Here is a 22,510-nt window from a genome sequence, read left to right on the forward strand (position 1 = left end):
TCTCCAATAGAAAGGCTTACCTCTAGCCAGCCAATGCTACAGGTACCAGCCTTTTGGAGACCACTGACTTAGGACCCAGGTCTATAGACCTGACCACTTTCACGAGTCCACCATTTGATTCTGGGAGCTTAACGAAAGAAAAGGAAAGCCAGATCTGCAACAAACTAGGTCAATGGTCTAGAACAGGGGTAGGGAACCTGTGGCCTTGAGGCCTTATGTGGCTCTTTGATTGAATGCAAACTTCACAGAACAAATCCCCTTAATAAAAGGATTTGTTATGTAAAACTTGGACTCAGTCAAAAGGCCACATGTGGCCTTGAAGCTGCAGGTTCCCCACCACTGCTGGACACTTCCCAATTTAAACCTCTCATGGCTTGACTCATTGCTAACACAACACCCTCTCCATATCCCCAGCCTTCTTTGCATGGTTAAGAAAGCACGAGGACAGTTACAGAGAGTAGTGGTAGGCTTCTGGGGTGATCAGGTCCCATATTTGTTACAGGATTATATATATAGCACAGTATAGGCCCGGAGAAGGCAAGAAGGGAATGTGTCTGAGCTTATCTGGGCAGTCTTGGCTGGACCCCTGAGCCAGAGCCCTCAGGCCATAAAAATATTGAGGTACAATCCTGGTACTTTAAGGTAAAACAGAGAATATTTTTCAAGCCTAGGGTCCTTGGAAGAGGAAAAAAAAACAGCCAGAGAAGGGATCACCTACTCTACTACTCCAGGAGAAAAGCTGGTGGACAGTCATAGAGGGTCTGACTTTGAAAACATGACACAGCTTCCTTCCTCCTTCCTTTAAAGTTTAGACAGGGTCATTCAGGAGGAAAATAAGTGAAAGAATACAGCTAGTGCTTCCTTGATTTTCTTCTACCCAATAAATAGGAGGAAATTTCTAATTGCTCCCAGGTACTTCAAGTGCATGCCCTATCCCTTAAAATTCTCTAGGATAGTAGACAGAACCTAAAGTCTAAAGACAGAACCTAAAGCCTAAAGACAGAACCTAAAGCTGGGGGTGGGGGATGGAGAGTATCTTCTACAGGCAGTTCTCTGCTCAAGCTGCCTCCTTACTGCCCCAGAGTACCACAGACTCCACAGCTCCAATCAGAAGTGGAATTAAAGGGGCAGCTAGATGGTGCAGTGGATAAAGCTCCGGCCTTGGAGTCAGGAGGACCTGAGTTCAAATCCAGCCTCAGACACTTGACACTTACTAGCTGTGTGACCCTGGGCAAGTCATTTAACCCCACTGCCTAGGCAAAAAAAAAGAAGTGGAGTTGAAAGGAATCACCCAGGATACTAACTAGGCAAGTACCATGAGGTAGGGAGCCCAAAGGAAAGGAAATCATCTATACGTATTTTTTTTCTCTCCCTCCTTTCAGAACCAAGCCTACAAAAGTGGCAAAGATGGTTAGAAACTATAATTAGACTGGTACAAAAATAAAATGGGGGAAGGGTAGTGGTGGGATCTCCAGGTAACTTTGACAAGTCATAAGGGCTATACATTCATTTCCACCACCATATTTGCCCATCTGTAATAAATAATGGAGTTTTAGTAAACTCTCCTAAATACTGACAGGGCTAGAAGGGCAAGAGCAGGAGACAGAAGCTTATGGAGAAGTCCCTGTGAAATGGAATGAGGACCCTAGCCTAACAACTGGGACCAGTAAAAGAAATTGTCTCCTTATCAGGAATATGACAGAATTCAAGCTTGGGAAATACCTATGGAGGCACATGATGGGGAGAAGGCCTAGAGAATCAGACCCAAGACCCTGGGTCTTGCTGGATGGCATGTGGTGTGGGAAAGGGGAAAAAAAAAAAACAAACCTTAGGACTCTCCCTCTGATACTTTATTCTTTCTACCTTCTCCTAATATTATACAAACAGACGCCAAAGAGAAATAACATGCTTTTGAACACATTCACCCACTGCTGTTATCAAGGGGAGAAGTGGCTTCCAAAGGGGCCAGGCTAGAGCCAGCTGGCCAGCAAACCCTTCTAGGATTATCCTACTTTGGTGTCTATGCCAATGGAGTGCTAGCTTGTTCTCTAAACAAATCATCTTCCCTGTACTAACACATTTGGGCTCCTTAGTCCTCAGCATTAGCATCAGAAGTCCCTTTGGAGGTAAGCCCTATTATAAATTACAATAAGTGCCTGTCAGCAACTGACCCCAGTTGCTCATCCCAGTTTCCTCATTATTTGATACCTGTCCCCAAATCAGTATAAGCTAATAATTCTAAGCCATTTTCCTATTAAGAACTCTCCTTTCCAGTTAAAACCTTGGATCTGAACTGAAGAAACAAGTTGCAGTGCTTTCCATAGTCCCTGGGTCCCTGCCTCCCACCTCTGAGCCCTTTCCAGGCAAGTGGTACCCTTGTAGGGTTCTAAAGACAGAGACCTAAGGGAGGAAAAACAACAAAGGTTTTCTGGATGGTATTAGGCTCAAAACATCCATAGGGTAAAACTTAGTGACTCCTGGTCTCCGAGACAGAGATCTTTAATTGGGCAGTGAAGGAACCCTGGGTCAGCCAAACTCTGAAAACACTGTGGGCCTGCCAAAATGTGGTGGGCAGAGGTTTGAAGGTGAGGGATTCAAGGGTGCAAGAAACATCCAAGGTCCTGAACCTGTGCAGTCATACAAGCAAGGTCTGAGCTCCCTAGCACTGCCACTGTCCTTGGCTCCCTCGAAATAAGGCCTTAGTGTTATCAAGTGATTCACCACCTGGGGATCCTATTAGACTAATTGCTTTGATAAAATTGGGGAAAACAGCCCTGAAATAAGGCAAAATAGGAAAGTGAGAGAGGGAAGAAACACTGAGAGCAAAAAGAAGTTCCTCATGATCAGCCTCTTGGTTCTTTCTAGTGGTGCTTTCTCAGGGAAGCAGCTTTCAAAGCCCCTGCTAGAGGAGGAATGAAGGGTCTCTAGAAAATTCTTTACTTCCCCACCCCCACGATATATGGTGAGGCAGATCCAGAAGCAGGAAAAGCAGTAGTTGTGATCCTCAGCAGCAGGACTGAGGGAAAGATAGGGAGGTAGAGACATGAAGTGACCCTTGTCAACTTCCAGGCAGACCACTCACCCAACAGAATCCTTCCAAAGAAAGTGAGCCTGGCTGGCTCCAATCCTGAAATGGTCTGGAGGAAATTGATGATAAGGTGTGAAGTGTGCAGTGGGATAGGGGGAGACTGAGAAGGGAATGGGAAACATTAGACAGATAATGAAATATCAAAGTAGGAAAATAAAATACAATTATAAAAGAATGGAGCTGCTTCGGAGGTGCTGATTGGGTCATGTGAATGAGTGACACCTGGAGCAGGGTATTCAATCAGCCTGAACTCTACTGCCCCAACAGCTTCAGGCACAACAGAGGCATCTGGGAGTCTCCAAGGGCTGACACAGATTCAGCCCTGACCACAAGGCCTTTTTGTATGTAGTTGGAGTCCTGAGCCTCCCTGCTACCAGCCTACTTCGAGTCCTGGAGCTCCTTGGCTTTCTGTAGGATGTGGTGAACATCTGTGATGGGGTAATCCTGAAGAGAGATGAAACAACAGAGGTTTTTCACATGGATGTATCCTTACCGTCAGCAAAGAATTCAGGGCTAGAGAAGGTGCTGCTAAGACAAGGAATCCCAATAAAGCCCTTTCTTCTTTGCAGCCTATAACTCAGTAGAGTTCTAGCTTCCTTAGGTAACTCATCTAATTCAATTTCCACACTACACAGATTTTGCACCTCTATTCCACGGGTGGTAAAGCTGATTTCCTCTGACATCAAGACTATGTTCCCTTTGTAATGTAAATGAACCTAACTATAGTCTCTTTTCCATTACTCCATCTGTGTCTCTGATTTCCACACTGTCTTTCTGTGGCTTCAAATGAGCCCGGTATGTTTAGTATATACATACACATTTATTTACAGCATGTACAGTATACCAAATGATGCACTATAGGATAAAAAAATAGCGCCCCCCTTCAAAAAGGGTGGGGAAAGAGTGGCCAACATGTCCACTCAAGATCAAAAAAGTTAAAAAAATTATGGGGACAGGAGAGGAATACATGACCACACTCAAAAAAGTTTGCAACAGGATGTAATCCAAGTAACTGACCAATAATCGTTGTCTAAGGCTACAAATGTAGCTATGCTACACTTGGCAATCTCTCATTGGTCATCCATGTTTTAGCACCTAGTATGAATCTGACAAGGTGATAAGAGAATTCAGTTGCAGGCAGAAAGTCTGAATACTGCTTCAGACACATCAGCTGGGAAGGTCAGGTAGGAGAAAGACCCCACCACCAACAGAGGGGGTCCCCTGCCCCCCCTGCCCATCCTTAAGCTAGTCACAGAACCCATGGAAACCCACTTCTATCCTCAGGAACATTCTGCCCCACTTCCCTTTCCAGGCTACCACCACTCAATGAGATGATATTTGTAAAGCACTTAACACAGCGCCTGGCATATAATAGGCACTTAATAAATACTTATTCCCTTTCTCTTTTGATGAGACTGAGGACCAGGCCTTACCATCTGCCCTGCCCCTACAGCCTGTAGTCCCTGGACAATGTCATGGACCTGTTTTTGTAACCTAAGGACCTCTTGGCCTTGTCACTGAACCTTTAGGACTTTCAGGTCTTTCCAGCTACCCAGCAGCTGAACTTTCTTTTATGTGCTATTTCCCTGAAGTAAGAGTGTGAGCTCCTTGAAAGCAGAGACTCCTTTGCCTTTTCTATTGGTATCCCCAGTGCTTAGCACACAGTCAAGTTTTTGTATTCATTCAAGTCCCTTAACCTCAGCCTCAGTTTCCTGATCTGGAAATTGGGGATAATAATAGCACCCACCTCCTAGGATGGTTGTGAAGATCAAATGAAGTAATATACATAAAGCCCTTTGCAAACTTTAAAAGTGCTATATTAATGTTAGCCATTATTGCCCCCTGTCATCACTACTCTGTCATTTATTTTTAATCTCTCCCTGTCTACTGGCTCATCTCCTACTGCCTTATAAACATGCCCATGTCTCCCCCAACCTGAAAAAACACTCACTTGACCCTTTCCATCCCTGCTAACTATCGTCCTCTATTTCTTCTGCCCTTTGTCCATTTACAATAGGTGTCTCCACTTTTTCTCCTCTCACTCTCTTAACTCTTTATAATTTAACTTCTGACCTTATTCTACTGAAACTACTCTCTCCAAAGTTACTGATGATCTCTTAATTGCAAAATATAATGGACTTTTCTCAATCCTTATTTTCCTTGATCTCTCTGCAGCCTTTGACAGTACTGATCATTCTCTCTCTTCTCTCAAGGTTTTCATGACTGTCTCTCCTGGTTCTTGATCTTTCTCTGTCTCTTTTGCTGGTTCTTTATCCAGATCATGCCCTCTCTCTGTAGATGTCTCACTGGGTTCTGTCCTGGGTCCTCTTTTCCCTCTATACTACTTCACTTGGTCATCCCATCAGCTCCCACTGATTCAATTACCACCTCTATACTGATAATTCTCAAATCTACCCATCCTGCTCTAATCTCTCTGCTGACCTTGAATCGTGTATCTCCAAATGTCTTTCAGACACTTTAAACTGTACATCCAGTAGACATCTTAAACTCATTATATCCAAACAACTCATTATCTTTCCCCCATTCCACCTTTCCTAATCCTCTCCCCCATTCTACCTTCCCTATTTCTGTAGAGGGCAAAACATCCTCCCACTCCCTCAGGATCACAACCTGGAAGTCATCCTGGACTCCTCATCTTCTCCATCTACATCCAAGCTGTTGCCAGGGTCTGTTGATTTCACTTCTGCACGATCTCTCTTGTACACGGCCCCTTCTCTCCTCTGACATTGCCCCTACTCTAGTGCAGCCCTTACCACCTCACACCTGGACTACTGCCATAGCCTGCTGGTGGGTCTGCCTGCTTCAAGTCTATCCCCACTCCAATCCATCCTCTATTCAGTCATTAAAGTGGTTTTCCTAAAGTGCAGGTTCAATTAATGTCACTCTACTCAGAATTCCTGTGGCTTCCTAGTGCCTCTAGAATCAAATACAAAATGCTGTTTGGCATTCAAAGCCCTCCATAACCCAGCCCCCTCCTACCTTTCCCATCTTCTTATACCTTACTCCCCAACATGTGCCCTTTGACTCAGTGACACTGACCTTCTGGCTATATCATAAACAAGACATTCCATCTCTTGGTTCTGGGCATTTTCTTTGACTGTCCTCCATGCCTGGAGAATCCTGCCTCCTTGGCTCTGACCACTGACCTCTAGGGCTTCCTTTAAGTCCCAGCTAAAATCTCATCTTCTACAGGAAGCCTTCCCCAACCCCTCTTATTTCCTATACCTTCCCTGTTAATTATCTATTTGTCCTGTATATACTTTCTTTATACATATTTGTTTGCAAATTACCTCCCATTAGATTATAAGCTCCTTGAGGGCACAGACTGTTTTTTGCCTCTTTTTGCTGTTCAGTTGTTTCAGTCATGTCCCCATTCTTCGGACCCCCATTTGGGGTTTTCTTGGCAAAAATACTAGAGTGGTTTGCCATTTCCTTCTCCAGCTCATTTTACAGATAAGGAAACTGAGGCAAACAGGGGTTAAGTGACTTGCCTAGGATCACACAGTTAGTGTCTGAGGTCAAATCTGAACACAAGTCTTCTTGACTCCAGGCCTGACCTCTATCCACTGCACCACCTAGCTGGCATCAAATTTTACATATATATCTGCATCACACACATAAACACAATTTTATATATTATGAATTATATAACCAGATATTATATAAATAACGTTATATATGCATGTTTGTATTGTTGTTCCAGTTGTGTCCAACTCTTTGGGATGCCATTTGGGGTTTTCTTGGCAAAGGGTTTGCTATTTCCTTCTCCAGCTCATTTTACAGATATGGAAACTCAGGCAAACAGGGTTAAGTGACTTTCCTACGGTCACACAGCTAGTTAGTGTCTAAGGCCAGATCTGAACTCAGAAAGATGAGTCTTCCTCACTTCAGGCCCAGCACTCTATCCACTTTGCCATTTAGCTGCCCTATGCCGGGCACACAGTAGGCACTTAAAAAATGTTTACTGATTATCACTAGAAGTAAGAAGTTTGAAAACAGTGGTCTAGAACTTAAGGGGATCAGAGTGCGGACAAATCCTAGGAAGAAATATGTGTAGTGGCAACAGAATATGAAGGCAGACAGTCTTCTTTCCAGGAGCAAACTAGGCATCATGGCAGCAGGTCTGAATCCATGAGAACTAGAGCACTGAAATTGGTAAAAGATCCCCAAAGGGGAAACAATGTGCTTAGGGGCACACACCTACATTAGGGCCCTCTACTCCACTACTAGTTAGCTGTGTAACCTTAGGTAAATTACGTACCATCACATTGACTTTCCTTTTGCCTTCACGCAACAACCTTTCCTCCTTCTCAAGTCTCCTCAATCAAAATTTTCCACACAACCCATATTAAATGGCACAGTGGCTAGAGACCTGGGCTGAGAGTCTAGAAGACCTACCCAAGTTCAAATCCTGCCTCAGATGCATCGTGCTTGTGTAACCCTGGCCAACAAATGTCACCTCATTTGCCTCTTTTTGCTGTTCAGGCCCCTCATCTGTAAAACGGGGATAATAACAGCACCTACCTCCCAAGGTTATTGTGAAGAAATGAGATGTGTAAAGCACTTTGAAAACCTTAAAACGCTAGCTGTTACAGGGGCTGTCATATATCTATCTCCAGGTCATTCTCCACTTCCCTTATTAGAAATTCTGACATTTCCTTTTTGACCATAACTTCCTATCATTCTGCCTCACCTTCCTTGATCTTAACCCTAGATTACTCCCACCATCCCCCTCCTATGCATGAGCCACTAAATGCAACTAGAGGAAATCTCACAACTGTTCTGACTACCATACTTTAAAAATTCATGTTAGCCAAAAACTTCCAACTGGGCCCTCACTACAGCAAGGCAGTCCTTTATTCCCCCAGCTGACTCCCCATCTCACTCCCCACAGAAGTTGTATCAAGCCTCTTTCCTTATCAAGCCCCTAAGTCTTCCCTCCCTAGCAGGTGAGGACCTTGCCTCTTACTTTACTGAGAAACCTGAGACCATTCAACATGAGCTCCCTGTTCTCCTATTCTCTTTATCTCAAAACCTCTTGACATCACTTCCCACTCTCTCCTTCTTGCCAACACTCTGCGTGTGCTCTTGACCCCACCCCTTCCCATTTTCTCCAGCAGATTACAACCTTAATCATTCCCTGTTTCTCTTTCTCAAATCTTCAGCCTTTCAGTCTTTATTCTTCTTGGCCTCTCTGCTATATTTGACACTGTTGCCCACCCTTTCCTCTTGGATACCCTCTCCTCTGGGGTTTTTTGAAATCCTTTCTCGTGGTTCTCTTTCTACCTCGTGGTCTGCTTTCTCCTACTTTCTTTTGCTAGGTCATCATCCATTTTCAGCCCCTTAACTATGGATGTTCCCTAAGATTCTGTCTTAGGCCCGCTTCTCTTCTCCTTCGAAATGCTTTCAACTTATATGGCTTTGATTCTTCTCCACACACACACGCACGCACGCACGCACGCACGCACACGCACACACCCCTTAGCTTAGGCCTGCATTGCCTCTTGCCTAGGTTACTGAAATACCCTCCAAACTGGGCTCAGTACCTCCAGCCTCTCCCCACTCTGGTCCATCCTATACTACTGCCATCAAAGTAATTTTCCTTAAGCACAGATATGATCATGTGACTCCTCTACTCAAGTCAGTTCCAGTGGATTCCTATTGCTTCTGGGATAAAATATACTCTTCTGTTTAGTTTTTAAAGTTCTATACATCCTGGTCTATCTTTCCCACCCTATTGGACATCATTCCCTCTTATGCACTTTGAAATCCACACAAACTGGCCTTCTATTTTTGTCACATGACACTCCCTCTTCTCAGTGACTTTGCACTACCCATCCCACACTTCCGAAATGTACTTTTTTCCTTCCCTCTACCTCTTAGAATTCCCCTTTTTGGGGGGGGGGTGAGGCAATTGGGGTTAAGTGACTTGCCCAGAGTCATACAGTTAGTCAATGTTACGTGTCTGAGATTGGATTTGAACTTAGGTCCTCCTGACTCCAGGGCTGGTGCTCTATCCACTGCACCACCTAGCCACCCCAATCCCTTTCCTTCTTTAAGCTCAAGTGAGATCTTCTGCATGAGGCCTCTACTAATCTGCCCCTCCCCAAATGCTAGTACTACCCTCCCTCCCAAATTACCTTATATTTAAATATTCACTTTATTAGTATACTGAATATATTTATATACGTACCTGTTATCTCCAACTTTGTGAGAAGGGATTGTTTCATTCTTTATACTTTGTACCCTATTGCCTAGTACAGTAAGTGATTAATAAATACTTATTGATTACCTATCCCTTCCCCTTGCCACCCTCAACCATAGTACCTCTCAAAACAACTGTTCTTATCAATCTTCAAGGCGCAAAGGCTCTCTGGGGCCCCCAATTTCCCTGTGAGTAGTCTCCCTGACAAGTCTCCTCTGAAGTGATAGTTCAAATAATAGCTGTTGTCTCTACCATTCTTCTCAGTCTGGATTTCCCCAGGCCCTTACCTGAAGCAGCCTCATGTTCAAGGTGAAGTCCCCTCCCAATAACTGCTCCCGGATCAATCTAAAGAAAACAAGTCCCAACACAACTTGAACCTTCAAATTTCAACAAAGGAACCCATAGACTATAGACATCTATCACTTAGAAGCCAAGACATGGTCCAGGTGTCCCTGAGAAAGGATCCTGCCTGACCAATAATCTCTTTCCTCCCACCACCAAGAAGGTGTTTCGTGGAATGCTCTCCCAAACAATCCCAACATCAAATCAGCGAGAATGTTTTCTCTACTCAAAAAACCCATTCTGGCTAAATAAGAGAGTTCTTTATTTCTTCTTCTGGCATTCCTCCCAATCCCACCCCATGGACTCCCCTAGACTACCCAGCTGAGGGAGGGCATTTTCCTGATTCACATGAGACTCACACCAACATGGCGCAGCAGACGAGGAGGAGGAAGTCAAATCGGTTGTCATCAGCAAAGAGGGTATCCCAGATGCGGATGACATCAGGAAGCAGGAACTCCTGGGACAGTAACAGTGTCAGCCATCGGAAAGCAAAGAACTGTGGTTTGATGTTTTGCTCTTGCTGTGGGTTAGGTGAAGGCAATCTGGGATTAGGATAGAAATCTCTGGGCAACGGATTCTTCCAATGTCCTTTCCCTTAAGAGTTTGTTTTAACTAGATCTCAACTGATTATCCATTTGCAAGTCATATTTTAAATTATCAGTTCTCTGAACATACCTCCTATCAGGACTGCTGCTGGGCTTGACAGGAAGTCAGCTAGTCAACAAACATATATTAAGTACTTAGTATATGAAAGGCACAATCCTAAGCATTGGCAACACAAAGAAAGGGGAAAATACGGTCCTCAACCTCAAGGAGCTCATACTGTACTGGGGCAGACAGCAGGCAAAAAGTTATCTACGTACAAGGTATGTGCAGGGTAGATGGAAAGTAATTCCAGAGGGAAGGATGGAGGTGGGGAGGGGATGGGGGTAAGAAGAAAGAAAAGGAGGAAGAGGGACAGAGGAATGAAAAGGCCTCCTGAAGGTGGGATTTCAGCCGAGTTTCAAAGGAAGCCAGAAGGTACTGATAAGGCAAAAGAGCATTCCAGGCATGGGGAGCAACCAGTAAAAAAGCTGAAAGTTGAGAGATTAACTGTTATGTGTAAAAAATAGCAAGAAAGCCAATGTCACTAGATTATGGAATATTTGGAGGGGAATAAAGTGTAAGAAGACTGATAGGAAGAAAAATAAGGTAGAAGGAAAGGCAGGAAAGAGCCAGGTTGTGAAGGGTTGAAAATGCCAGACGGTTTCATATTTCTTCCTGGAGGCAATCAGGAACCACTAGAATTTATTGAGTAGAGGGTAAAATGATCAGACTTGCACTTTAGGAGACTCACTTTGGCAGCTAAGTGAAGGATGAATTGAAGTTAGGAGAGACTTCATGTGGAAAATCAACCAGAAGCTCTAAAATTCCAAGTTCTCCCTCAATCACCAGCTACTTATAGAACAAGACTGATAATCAGAGGAACAGGATTAAATGGTCCCTGAGGGCCTTCCTCACCAGCTTCAAGTAGAGCTCCACATCCTTTTCCTTCAGGGTGGAGTACACCTTTTCCATCTTGTAGGTGATGCCGCACTGAGAGTCATCCAGGCTCTTGATGAAGTTGTCCCGGATCTCAGACATCAGGTTGGTGAAGCAGAAAAATGTGTCTGCCTCAGCGTGTTCTGGAAGAGACCCGAGGGGCTGGGGCTGGGGACTTCAACCGGCACAGAGAAAGAGCAAGGAAGCGTTATACTTCTTCCCCACCACACTCCTCCGGTTGGGCTGGGGCACCCACCTACAATCCTTTCCTCTTCCTCGGCTCTGCCGAGACAAAGCTTACCTGTCCTTTGGGGCCTCACTTAAATCCTTTCTCTGTGAAACCTTTCTTGACCAGTCCAGACCACAGGGATCCAACACTCCTCTACATGCCTAGCCATGTCCTAAAATGTGCATAAGGAAATGACTGTATACTGCCTAACTTCTTTAACTGTATGTGGGTGGTTCTTCTTGGTGAGTTTTTAAGACTACTATTCTCATTTAAATCTTTCACATATAGATTTTCTCTCCCTTAAACTAACCCCTATGAAGGTAGAGACTTTGTTTCTCTCTTTGCATTCTTTACTTTACCTATTGTAGTGTCCTAAACACAACAATAATAATAGTACCTTACATTAGTATAGCACTTTGAGATTTTCAAAGCAATTTTGCAAATATGAAGTTCTTTGTACTACTCTTAGGGACTAATTGGTATGACATTGATTTGTCAAGTAAGCTATAGCACAGACTTTATTTATACTTCTATCCCCCAGAGTAGACTTCTCATCAATGTTTGCTGAATGTTTACATTTTATCTCCCTTGATCTTTATAATACTTCAATAGAGTCAGCACTGATTAGGCATCTACTATGTACAACAGCCCTGGGAGGCAAACGGGGCAGGAATTGCTGAGAGTGTAAGAAAAAGAGCACTGGACCAGGGCTCTTGCCCCAGCTCAGCCATCAGTAATGAGCCACAGGACTGGAGAAAGGTCATTTATCTCTCCGATCTTTAGGCCCTGATCAGCATAATAAGGGAGGTGAACCCAGTGGTTTGAGATCTCTTCCAATAACAACTTTTGGATTCCTATATAACAGAGGAAGAAACTGAGAGACAGCAGTTATAGTTACTGGAAAAGCCAGGCTTAGAATCCAAGACCTCCTGGCTCTTAGGTCTAATGCTCTTTCTACTACACAATGATGCCTTCCCATAATGTTTCCTGATTTCTTCACTTGATTTGATTTCCCCATTCCTCTGAGAGAGAAGGAAATTGGGTAAGTGGGGGTCCTAGAGGCAGAAGCAGGAACTTGGTGGTGATGGGTCATCCTTAAGTCTCTCACCTTTCCATTCACTATTGGGATCCGTGGCAAAAGTGTAGTAGAGAGGCCCCACGATTTCATTCATACCCTGGACGTAAGCAATGCCTGGGTTCAGCTTCGCATAGATGAACAGAATTCGCTCCACCACCTCCCAATGGGCTTCACAACCATTGGGCAGCACTTGATACTCACTAAGTGAATTTGGGGCTGGGCTCTTATGAGGTGAGCTCATCTGCAGGGAAAGGAACTACATTAAAGAAAACCCTCTGGAACCATAAGTCCTATTCTCCAATCAAGGGAAGGCCTGCTGTGTCTGCTAGAAGTATGTCTGGTTTAGAGCAGAGGTGTCAAACAGGCAGCCTGAGCCACATGAGACTGAAGGCCACGCTGCCCAGTATGGTCCAAATGAGATTAAAATATAATTAGGGAATACCTGACAAAATAAATAAAAATACAATAAAGCACAGATAAAGTTACATTTTAGAATTAAGTCAATTGGCCCCCGAAGGGATCCTAATGTATGGATTAACAGCCCCGTATCTATTTGATTTTGACACCACTGCAAAGATTCTGCATTGCATTGAGAGAAGGTGAGAAAAGTTCACTGCAAGAAGGTAGAGGAAAAAGTACTATTTTAATCAAATATTACATTAGTTTCTCTATTAATTCTGTGTCTCATAAGGCTCAAAGGCTATGAGGAATAGAAGCTGAGTTGACACCCAGTGACAAGAAGGGATTCCTCAGATAACTATCAAGAGATCTCTGAATGCAAAACCAACTTTCCTGCCACCAGACAACAAGCAGCCAAAGACAAAGGGCATTCAAAAGGTTAAGTTTACAAGGTTATTTCCTAGTATACTTCCTTTAGTGAAATACTTTTCTGTGTCAAACAATATTTTGCTAGACATCTGTGGCACCATTGTAATGGAGATCAGCTGGAACTTTCTAAAACTTGGCATAAGTCTATTAAAAATGTCTGAACGTTTCTTTTTTGTACCAAATGCTCTTGTTCGTATATATGAATACCTGTAAATGCCAATGGTTGTCAAAATAAAGTTTTGTACGTATGTATGTATGTATGTATGTATGTATGTATGTGTACACACACACACACACACACACACACACAAAGTGCTGTTCTCCCAGTTGGCTGCCAGAAAAAATGTGGCCTATGATTTGATTTTTAAAGTTAAAAAAAAAAATTCCACTGCAGAAATTCAACACTAACTTATTAATGCTTACAAAGAGAATGTTTTCACTCACAACAGGAAGTATATCAAGAATGACATGCATAGATTTGGGAAAGAAGATAGAGACCCAGTGTTACTATATTAAAAAAAATACAGGACCAGCAAACTCTAGATCTTACCTATTTCACAAAGTGTGCCCCATACTACAAAAAAATGTTTTAATATGCTGGGACATCATACAGAACGGTCAGCACTAAGTTGTTCCTTAAGCCCCTGAAATACTCGCTTGCAATAGAAGCAGTTTTTCAAAAACATACTGTAAACTTACCTTGTGAACAGCCATGATGGCTCTGAACCGCTTAAGAACAATCACTAAGAGCAAAAGTGGGCTACCCCAAACAACCTGGAATGGCTACCGCCCTGTGGGCAGCAACAGTAAGGAGGCAGTCAGAAAAAGGAATGGCTTGATGAAGACTCACATTGGTGACCCCACTCCGGTTTTTTGCCACGGTCTGTGATTTCAGTGTCGTCTGCTCCACCCGCTTTCGAAGGGTTTCAAATTCATTCTGAGGGTCCAGGATGAGGAGGCATGGGTAATCTGTAGGCCTCTGGAAAAAGGATATGTCTGGGCACAGCCTCCTGAAGCAGGAGAGAAGAGGACAGCAACACCAATAAATCTTTGCCAAATGAACAAAACTGAGACAGTGAAAAGGAACTGACATCAACCCAGGTATGCCAAGTCCTAGCACCACAGACAATCGGCTTCCAGGATCCCTCTTCAACTCTATCACCGGTATAGTCTGATTTTCAGCTTCCCTGTATATAACTCCACAAATTGCTCTTCGGGCCTCCTTACCACAGGCCTGCTGGGGAAGAAGGGAAGAAAACAACAATGTGCAAAACAACCACAAAGAACTCCAAAGTGGCCTGAGTGCCTCATCTTGGTCTCCTCCCACTTCCTCGGCCTGGCTGGCTCCACACTCACCGGACATCTTTGTCTATTTGCAGTAACACCTCATTGTCCTTGAAGTAAGTGTTCCACCGACTATCAGGGTTCGGATTAAGTGGCTGGGTAGAGAGAAAAGGTGGGATCAGTAGCCTCATCTCAAACAAGAACAGTCCAGAGTCAAGGACATTTGTTAAGCTCAGTTCTTAGGACTGTAAAGGGATCCTCCCTCCCAGACCAGGAAGGGGGAAAAAAATTATAGCTAGACTTGTCATCTATAACCCTGAATGTGGTCAGCCTTGGAAAATTCAATGTTCATAACTATGCAGATAGAAGGAGGGGGATCACTGACCACTGCCAAGAGATTAGCCCAAACTCTTTAGTCTAGCATTCAAGCCCCTCCCAACTTGGCCAAAGGCTATTTTCCCACCCACTCTCCCTACAGCTACTCTCCCATATGAACCAGTTTCAGACAGATTTTTTTCATTGTCCTCCAAATATATTATGGGCCTTCCCACTTGGGATACTTTCTTTTCTCTGATTAAGTCCTTCAAGGCCCAGGTCAAAGAGCACCTTTCTGTACAATTTTTTATCCCATGGTGAGCCCTTCCTCCTCTGAGCTTCCACAGCACAGTTAAGCTCTTATTTGGGACTTATTTGGGACTAGCAATGCAAGGAAGGCATCATCTTGTTTTGTTTGCTTCAGCTGGACTGTAAACTGTGGCTTATATTTCTTTTGCATCCCCTACAGCAACTAGCAATCTCTAGCATGTAGAGATCCTCAATGAATGTGTGTTTGCTTGATGCCTCCCCTAGCCTGAAAAAGCAGGTCATTGCATTCCAGCTCTTGCCCTTCTCTACATTTGAGGAAAGGGCAAGAGAGGAAGTATCTCCTGATTTAGCAAGGTCCTGGAAGTGATGGGGTTGGGATCTGGGCCCCAGAAAGGAAAAGCCCTGGACTTTCTCACATGGCCAAATCTCTGGCTTTCCCCTGAGGCTATAATCCCATCAACTGGCCTTTCATTGTGGACCTCCCTATGGCCCCAGGCCATTTCTCCATTCTCCCTTGGCCACATGGTCCAGGTCCCTGGAATTCTATTATCTCATAGACTACTTGGCCACTCCTAAATCCCTCCCATAGTCTTTTGGTATATAAGGTCCATCTTGTCTCCATTAAGAGGCTCTGATTCTTAAAATCTAGCCACTGCTTAGATTCTTAAAATCTAGTCACTACTTAGATTCTTATAATCTAGCCAATGCTTAGATTCTTAAAATCTGGCCACTGCTTACTCATGTTCAGACTCCTTAAGAGTCTGCCTAATATGATGGATGTTCTAATAAACCTTGTCTTTGGCTGAAAGAAGGCTTGGGTGAAATTCTTTCGGGCAGGACCCTCGTGTTGTGATTTTGGAGTCCCAGCACCCCTGAACCCCTAAACCGCACCAGGGCAGTGGGACAATAGGTACCCTCAGAAGCCATTCAGTTAAAGGCTGTGTTGGACCATCAGAGTAGGAATGGGAAGGCAGAGGAAGGGAGCTAAGCAAAACCACACCCAGGTACCACACCCAGAGGCAGAAGGTGGGGGTGAGGGTGATAAAGAAGGACATAAGGGATTTCTGAAACCAGAGAGGAATCTCTCTTGGCTCTAAGTATCTGCCACCCCTAACATGCACCTCTTCAATTTCTTTAATTAAATAAGCAGTTGGACCCTGGCACTCACATGGTCTTCAAAAGTAACATCCTCTCTAGATACCCCCAGGTTAGCTTTGGCTATGCCAGGCTGAATGATCATTTCTCTCAGGAACTGGGAATACAGCTCTCTGTCAAGAGGAAAAGGAGATGGGTGAGTAGCACAAAGGAAAAGGCTGGCTCCTTCTTTACACATACAGACACAGCCACACAGACACACAGCCACACACACACCCCCCTTGGCCAGAGCTCTTGATTAATTCAACATAAAGAGAATGTGGTCTGGCTTTCTTCAGCTGACACTAACCCCCACTTCTCCTGGGGAAAAAAAACTGCAATTACACTGAGGATAAATCATTCCCGTTGCAAGCTCACCTCTGCTTGGCCAGGATGGATGTCCATGAGGCCCTCTCCAAGGGGAGGTAGTTCAAAAGAATCTGCACAAAGGGAAAAGATTGAGGTTCTAGTATTCTGCACTGACAGCAGCCCTGGGGAAGAAATGCTGGGAGATTTCTGATAGGAACAAGCTCAGAGATCGTATCCTTAGGAATGTGGGGATGAGATCACCCTTTACTCTTTACTCAGTGGCTTCTCTCCTCCTGCCATACCCCAAAAGTCATCCCTCATCCTTGCTCTTCTGCTATGTCTTCTAAACTATAACATGAGCCCTTGTTTAGAAGATCCTCTGTTGAGCTATAGGGAAGCTGAAAGACAGAAAATCTGTTTTTTCCTTCTGGCTTGGGACAGAGCCATTAGGCAAAGCCAGGACTTTTTAAACTCCATGCATATCACCTCCCCATATCCCATGGGTGAGTAGGCTCAAGGACATTTGAAGAAGATTTAAGAAGAAGATTGAAGAAGAGTTAAATTAAGGTTGGGGTTATTTTTTGATTGCTGAAAGGGATCACCTGTTCTAAAAAGTATCAAGAAAATGTTTACTCTGTAACCTTTTATGAATAAGTTTGTTGTGAGAGGGCAGATAACAGGCCCCCAAAGGGCTCCTGGAGAGAGTATCAAGGAGGAATAACCACCAGCAAAAGCTTCCCAGCCAGTAGTAGAGAGCTAGAGGAGGGCTACCCCATGCAGAAGCTCATGTACTCACAGAGGGAGCTAAAGCCAAGCCCCCAGGAACACCCACCTTCCAGCAAAGGCAGCGCAGTCCACCCTCACAAGGGATCCCTGTAGAACACATCAGGCAAAGGTCACTCACTTGGGACAGAGCCTTGAGAACACTGACTGCACATAGGGGACTAGGTTTAAACTCGTGGTGGCAGCGATGGTATAAGATATAATGCCAAAGGTTTAACTTATCCCTTAGGGATCACTAAGACAGGACCTTGCATACACACCAGAAGCAGCTAGGAGTTTCTGCTTCCAGAAAGGCATTTCTCTGTACCCTGGCAAAGCCAGGTACTGACCTCATTTATTCCAGTGGCAAAGAAAGATTTGATCAAGCACAGTGCTCAGGGAAAAAAAGATATTCTTGTTCCAAATCACAAACAATCAATGAACATTCTGAATCTTCAATTTTCTCCTCTGAGGATAGGTCCCAGAATTTCAATGGGGCACGTCTAACTATGGACTCCTAAGGGAGGACCTTCTTCCAACAAGTCAACAGATCCTCTGACTTAGCATAAAATTCACCCAAAACATCAGAGCCTGGAGCTCAGTCAAGGTGCTCTCTCTAAATTCTAGGAAATTAAATGTCTACATGCTTTAGCTTAACTTTTTGTAGACAGGAGGACAAATTTCTATCTTGATTCTGAAGGATTTCCATTTTACAGATGCATCAGTATATAAAGAAACTCAAATTGTAAATTAATTACCCAACATCTCAATTTAATTTGAGGGAAGAAAAGAGCCCTTATTCTGCACACCTTAAAAAGGTAAGAGAGAGGCAGCATAGCTTAGTGCAGAGGTATTAAACATATGCAGCCTGCAACATTTCTGAGTGTGGGATGAACCAGATTAATTGAGAAATATTTAACAAAATAAATAAAAACAAAAAACCCAAGGGGATCCTTGTATATGGTCTAGTGGCCCCATTTCTATTTTGAGTGTGACAGCACTGGCTTAGACAATAGACTTGGAGAAGACCCAGGTGAAGATCTCACCTTAGGTGCTACTTTCATTGGCAGATCACTTTAACTCTCTGGGATTTGGCTATCTGGGAGTAGTAATAAGAGCACCAATCTCACAAGGCAGTTGTGTGGATCAAACGAGATGACATTTGTAAATCACTGCACAAACCTTAAAGTACTATAAAAGTGAGCTATTGTACTATTTTATTAAGGAAGGAAACAAGTATTTATTAGGTACCTGCTATGTGCCAGACACTGTGCTAAGTGCTTTATACATATCTCATTTGATCTTCACCAACAACCATGGGAGGCATCTGCTCTTATGATCCCAATTTTACGGATGAAGAAACTGAGGCAGTCAGGGGTTAAGTGACTTGCTCGAGGTCACACAGCTATTAAGTGTCTGAGGATATCTGAGGCTAGATTTTAACTGACTCCAGGCCCAAGGCTCTACTTCTTCATCACCTAGTTACCCATATTATTTTAAAAAGAACAGATTTCTGGGGGATGAAATATGATAAAGAACCATTTCAGTCACTAATGATATTTTTTTAGTTTGTTTGTTTGGGTTTTTTTTGGCTAGGCAATGGGGTTAAGTGACTTGCCCAGGGTCACACAGCCAGTAAGTGTTATGTGTCTGAGGTCAAATTTGAACTCAGGTCCTCCTGAATCTAGGGCTGATGCTCTATCAATTGGGCCACCTAGCTGCCCCACTAATGATATTTTTTAAAAGCCAGGTAAAGAACAGATATCTTTGAGAGTACATAGAAAATCAAGTTAAACATTGATATAATCAGTGTTTCTTGGCTGGAATTTCACCACTAACCAAAGTTCAATATGATCTTGTTCAGTTTTGGAGTCAATCTTATGATTCTAAGGCATGAGGGAAAAAAAAGTGATTCTAGGACAAACCAGATTAAGGCATTTAAGAAGTCCACTAAATAGCTCCTAGAACAACAGTAGGCTTCTTTAAACCTAAAAAGTTCCCCAGAACAGCATGACTTCTAGATGGAAGAGCTCCCAGCTGAAAATGCTGTGATAGCTTCAGCAACTCTAAAGATTCGGGAGGGGACCTTTAATTCTGCTAACAATGGTAACCACTGTCATACTAGGTGTGGGTCTAAAAGCCCAAGTTCATCACAGTCACTAGCAACTCAGTTGCAAAGACGCTGGCAAATAGTTCTGAGGACTATTTCTAGAACTACCCTAGATCAGGCCAGGTTTGGGTATAAGACCCTTGTTCTTGCCTCTCTATTCCTAGGGAGTTCCCACTAACACAAAATTGCCTTACCACTGAAACTGAGTTCTCGAAGCTTCCCCAGGGCAATTTTGGGCTCCCTCAGGACATCCTGGAAATCTGCAATTCTAAAATAAAAAAATGCCACATTCAAAAGACCAATAAGTACCTTAGCTCTCCAGAGTAGGGACTTGTCTCCAGACTTCTCCATCCAGGGAGTTCATTCTCTTGACATTTGTACTCATTTTCTTTCAGAGCAACATAGCTCGGTCAACTGCTGCAGAGTTGTTTTCTCAAGAAAACTTTTGGGAGCTACTTTTTAGATATACTAACAATTTTTTTAAAACCCTTACTCGCCATTAAATTAATCCAAAATAAAAGAATCTCAGAGCTCAGGACTTCCCAGAGCATCTAGGCCAACCCTCTCATTATACACAGAAAGAAACTGACATTCAGAAAGGTAAAATGATTTTGCCCAAAATCACATACTAAACTGGTTAATTACAAGACAGTCTAGGACTTGGGCACCTTGATTCCCAGGCCTATGCTCTTTCTACTCCGCTATCATGTTTCACCTAAAATATGTTCACTTGTACCATAATTTCTGTTAAGTTACACCTACTCTTTCATTCAAATTTATTTTTGCAATCGAGCTGTGCCACAGGACAAGACAAGAAAAGCCAATAACAAATTTGAGGCATTTATCACTTCTGAGGGTGAGGCTGGGAACCAAGACATATGGTTTCTCCTTTCTTGCAAGACTTAGGACCGTGACCCTGGGATCTCTCAAGTTCTGAGATGATAGTTAAAAGCACCTCTGACTTGACAAGAGCTTTTCTGGAACACAGGGTTTCTCCTCCAAAGCTGCTACACTAATGGAAGGCAGCTTCCTGCCAACTAAGGAATCTGGGAAGACTCTGGTCTCTATTCTTCCCCTCACTCTCCCATGACTAAAGAGGCTGCAGAACAGAAAGCAGGGAATACCCTAGAAGTGGGACTTAGAGAACTAGGAAAAGAAAATGAGATGATACAGGGCAGATTCCTCAGAAAAGGAATCCCCGAGGACACAATGAGAAGTAATGACAACATGCAGAGAAAGCTGGATGAAAATGGGGGAAGGTGTAGCTAAAAGAAAGTGAGGATTCCCTACAAGAAATGGTAGGGATGGGTGGGGATGAGTAAGAGGTGATGGGGAATCAGGGAAGGGAAACGGGAGGATGAGGTAAGAAGATGGGAGAAAAGGGAAGGAAAATGACAGCAAAAGGAGCTGGGATGGAGGGCATGGAAGGAGGAAGAAAAGGAATGGAGGACAACAGGAGGGACAGAGCGAGGGATAGAGAAAGCAGAGACGGAGGAAGAGGATGGAAGGGGGACAAGAGGATGGCAGGGGAGGGAGGGAATAGGAAAAGGGGAAGGATAGAGACAGGGAAAGATGAGGGACAACAGTGGGGCGGTGGGGGAAGAAGGGAGAGGACGAGGCACCTGAGGAGGCACGGAGGGGAGGGCCCGGGGACAAGAGGGAGCAGAGCGCAGGACTTGTGGGGAACAGACGGAGGGGGGGACAAAGAGGTCCCTGGGAGAGGGTCCCCCGATCCCACCCGCACAGCGAGGCGCAGGATGGAAGGGAGTGTTATGGGATGAAGGAGAGGACGGCAGCTGGCCCGGCCCCCCGCGCTGTCTCCAGTCTGACCCCCCAGCCCCTAGGGCCCCCACACAGCTCACCGGCTCTGGTGCCGACTCGACATGTTGTTGACTTCCGGATTCGCCCCCCCACCTCCCCTCCGCCCCCTGCGACTGCCACGGAGCGCAGAAAAAAAGCCTCCGGCCGGAAGCGCTGACCGTACACCGCCGTTCCGGCCGGCCGCCCCGCCCCCGCAGCCCTCAGGCGCCCGGACTCTGGACCCCCTGCTGGCCTCGGTCCCAAACGGACTCCGCCTTCCGGGCCTCACCCACCCATCCCCTTTGCTCAGGGGCGGAGTCAGCTCCCCTTTGGGTCCGCCCCCTTCTCCTACCTGGCGGTCATCCTTTGTCCAGCCCCCGGAGGAGCCTCTGGGCCCTGACGCCTTATCCAGCCCTAGCCGCCGCCTCGCTGTGGCTCCCCTAGCGCCCCCTGGGGAGCACACGAGACCCCGAAGGTCCAGCCCGGCTAGAGCCAGAGCGGTCCGTTAAAGGGGTCTGCCTTCAGTAGGCACCTGATAAACGTTTGTTGAATGAAGGAAGGAAGGAAGGCATGGTTATTGGATCTGGACCAGAAACTGGGGCTCAGAAAGGGAAAATGACTCGCCAAAAGACTCACTGCAGATCCTTGGCAAAGAAGTGTGTAGAGGCCAGGATCCCGCGCAGGAGGAGGGCTCTTTCCACTATGGTTCACAAAGGAAGACTTCCACTTACCACTGTTCACTTTACCCACCACCATCGTTAGATATTGGTTGCGTGTGGGCAGGGCACAGAGGGAAGTAGGAAAGGCTGGATTTGGAGTCAGAGGACTCCAGTCCTGCTTCTGATACCTTGGCCAAGTCCCTTAAACCCTCGAGGGAAAGAAGGGGGCTGGACAGGCAAATCTCTAAGGTTCCTTCCAGCTCTAAATCTATGGGTTTGAGTCCTGCCTCTGCTATTTACAGCCTTTCTTCCAGCTCCAAATCCAGTTAGGTTTTCCATTACACCACGCTTCCCAAGTCCTCATTTTTCAGGCAAAGGAAACTGAAATCCAGAGAGGGGAAAGGTCAAGGAGGAAGGCTACCCGAGAGATCCAAATTCAGCTTAGGGAGGCTTGGATGAGGGAATCAGGAGACTTTTGAGCACATTTCCCGGGTTAGACAGCTAGGTGGCACAGTGGCTAAAGCTACTGGACCTCGACTCAAGATACGTCTGAGT

At 44.8% G+C, this 22,510-nt stretch overlaps 1 protein-coding gene across 5 annotated transcripts; it reads right to left on the reverse strand.

Annotated features, from left to right (window-relative positions):
- Positions 1 to 1,835: 1,835 nt before the first annotated feature.
- Positions 1,836 to 21,683, reverse strand: TBC1D13 (TBC1 domain family member 13). 5 transcript variants are annotated; one of them, XM_027869485.1, is made up of 12 exons: positions 21,649 to 21,683; positions 19,691 to 19,764; positions 17,457 to 17,497; positions 16,694 to 16,755; positions 16,350 to 16,449; positions 14,669 to 14,751; positions 14,163 to 14,322; positions 12,515 to 12,725; positions 11,157 to 11,320; positions 10,016 to 10,176; positions 9,602 to 9,659; positions 1,836 to 3,532 (listed from the first exon to the last, which is right to left on the reverse strand). In XM_027869485.1, exons 1-12 carry the CDS (start codon positions 21,657 to 21,659, stop codon positions 3,467 to 3,469), a joined length of 1,191 nt encoding a protein of 396 aa, XP_027725286.1. In that variant the 5' UTR covers positions 21,660 to 21,683; the 3' UTR covers positions 1,836 to 3,466. The 5 variants fall into 5 exon arrangements, with proteins under 5 accessions (XP_027725286.1, XP_027725287.1, XP_027725285.1 ...); XM_027869486.1 differs by lacking the exon at positions 21,649 to 21,683 and adding an exon at positions 21,359 to 21,425 and having other exon boundaries at positions 10,016 to 10,113; XM_027869484.1 differs by lacking the exon at positions 21,649 to 21,683 and adding an exon at positions 21,359 to 21,425.
- Positions 21,684 to 22,510: the final 827 nt, after the last annotated feature.

Source organism: Vombatus ursinus, unplaced genomic scaffold (genome assembly GCF_900497805.2).
Source record: "Vombatus ursinus unplaced genomic scaffold, bare-nosed wombat genome assembly UNPS02014793.1, whole genome shotgun sequence".
In the NCBI taxonomy this organism is placed as follows: Eukaryota; Metazoa; Chordata; class Mammalia; order Diprotodontia; family Vombatidae; genus Vombatus; species Vombatus ursinus.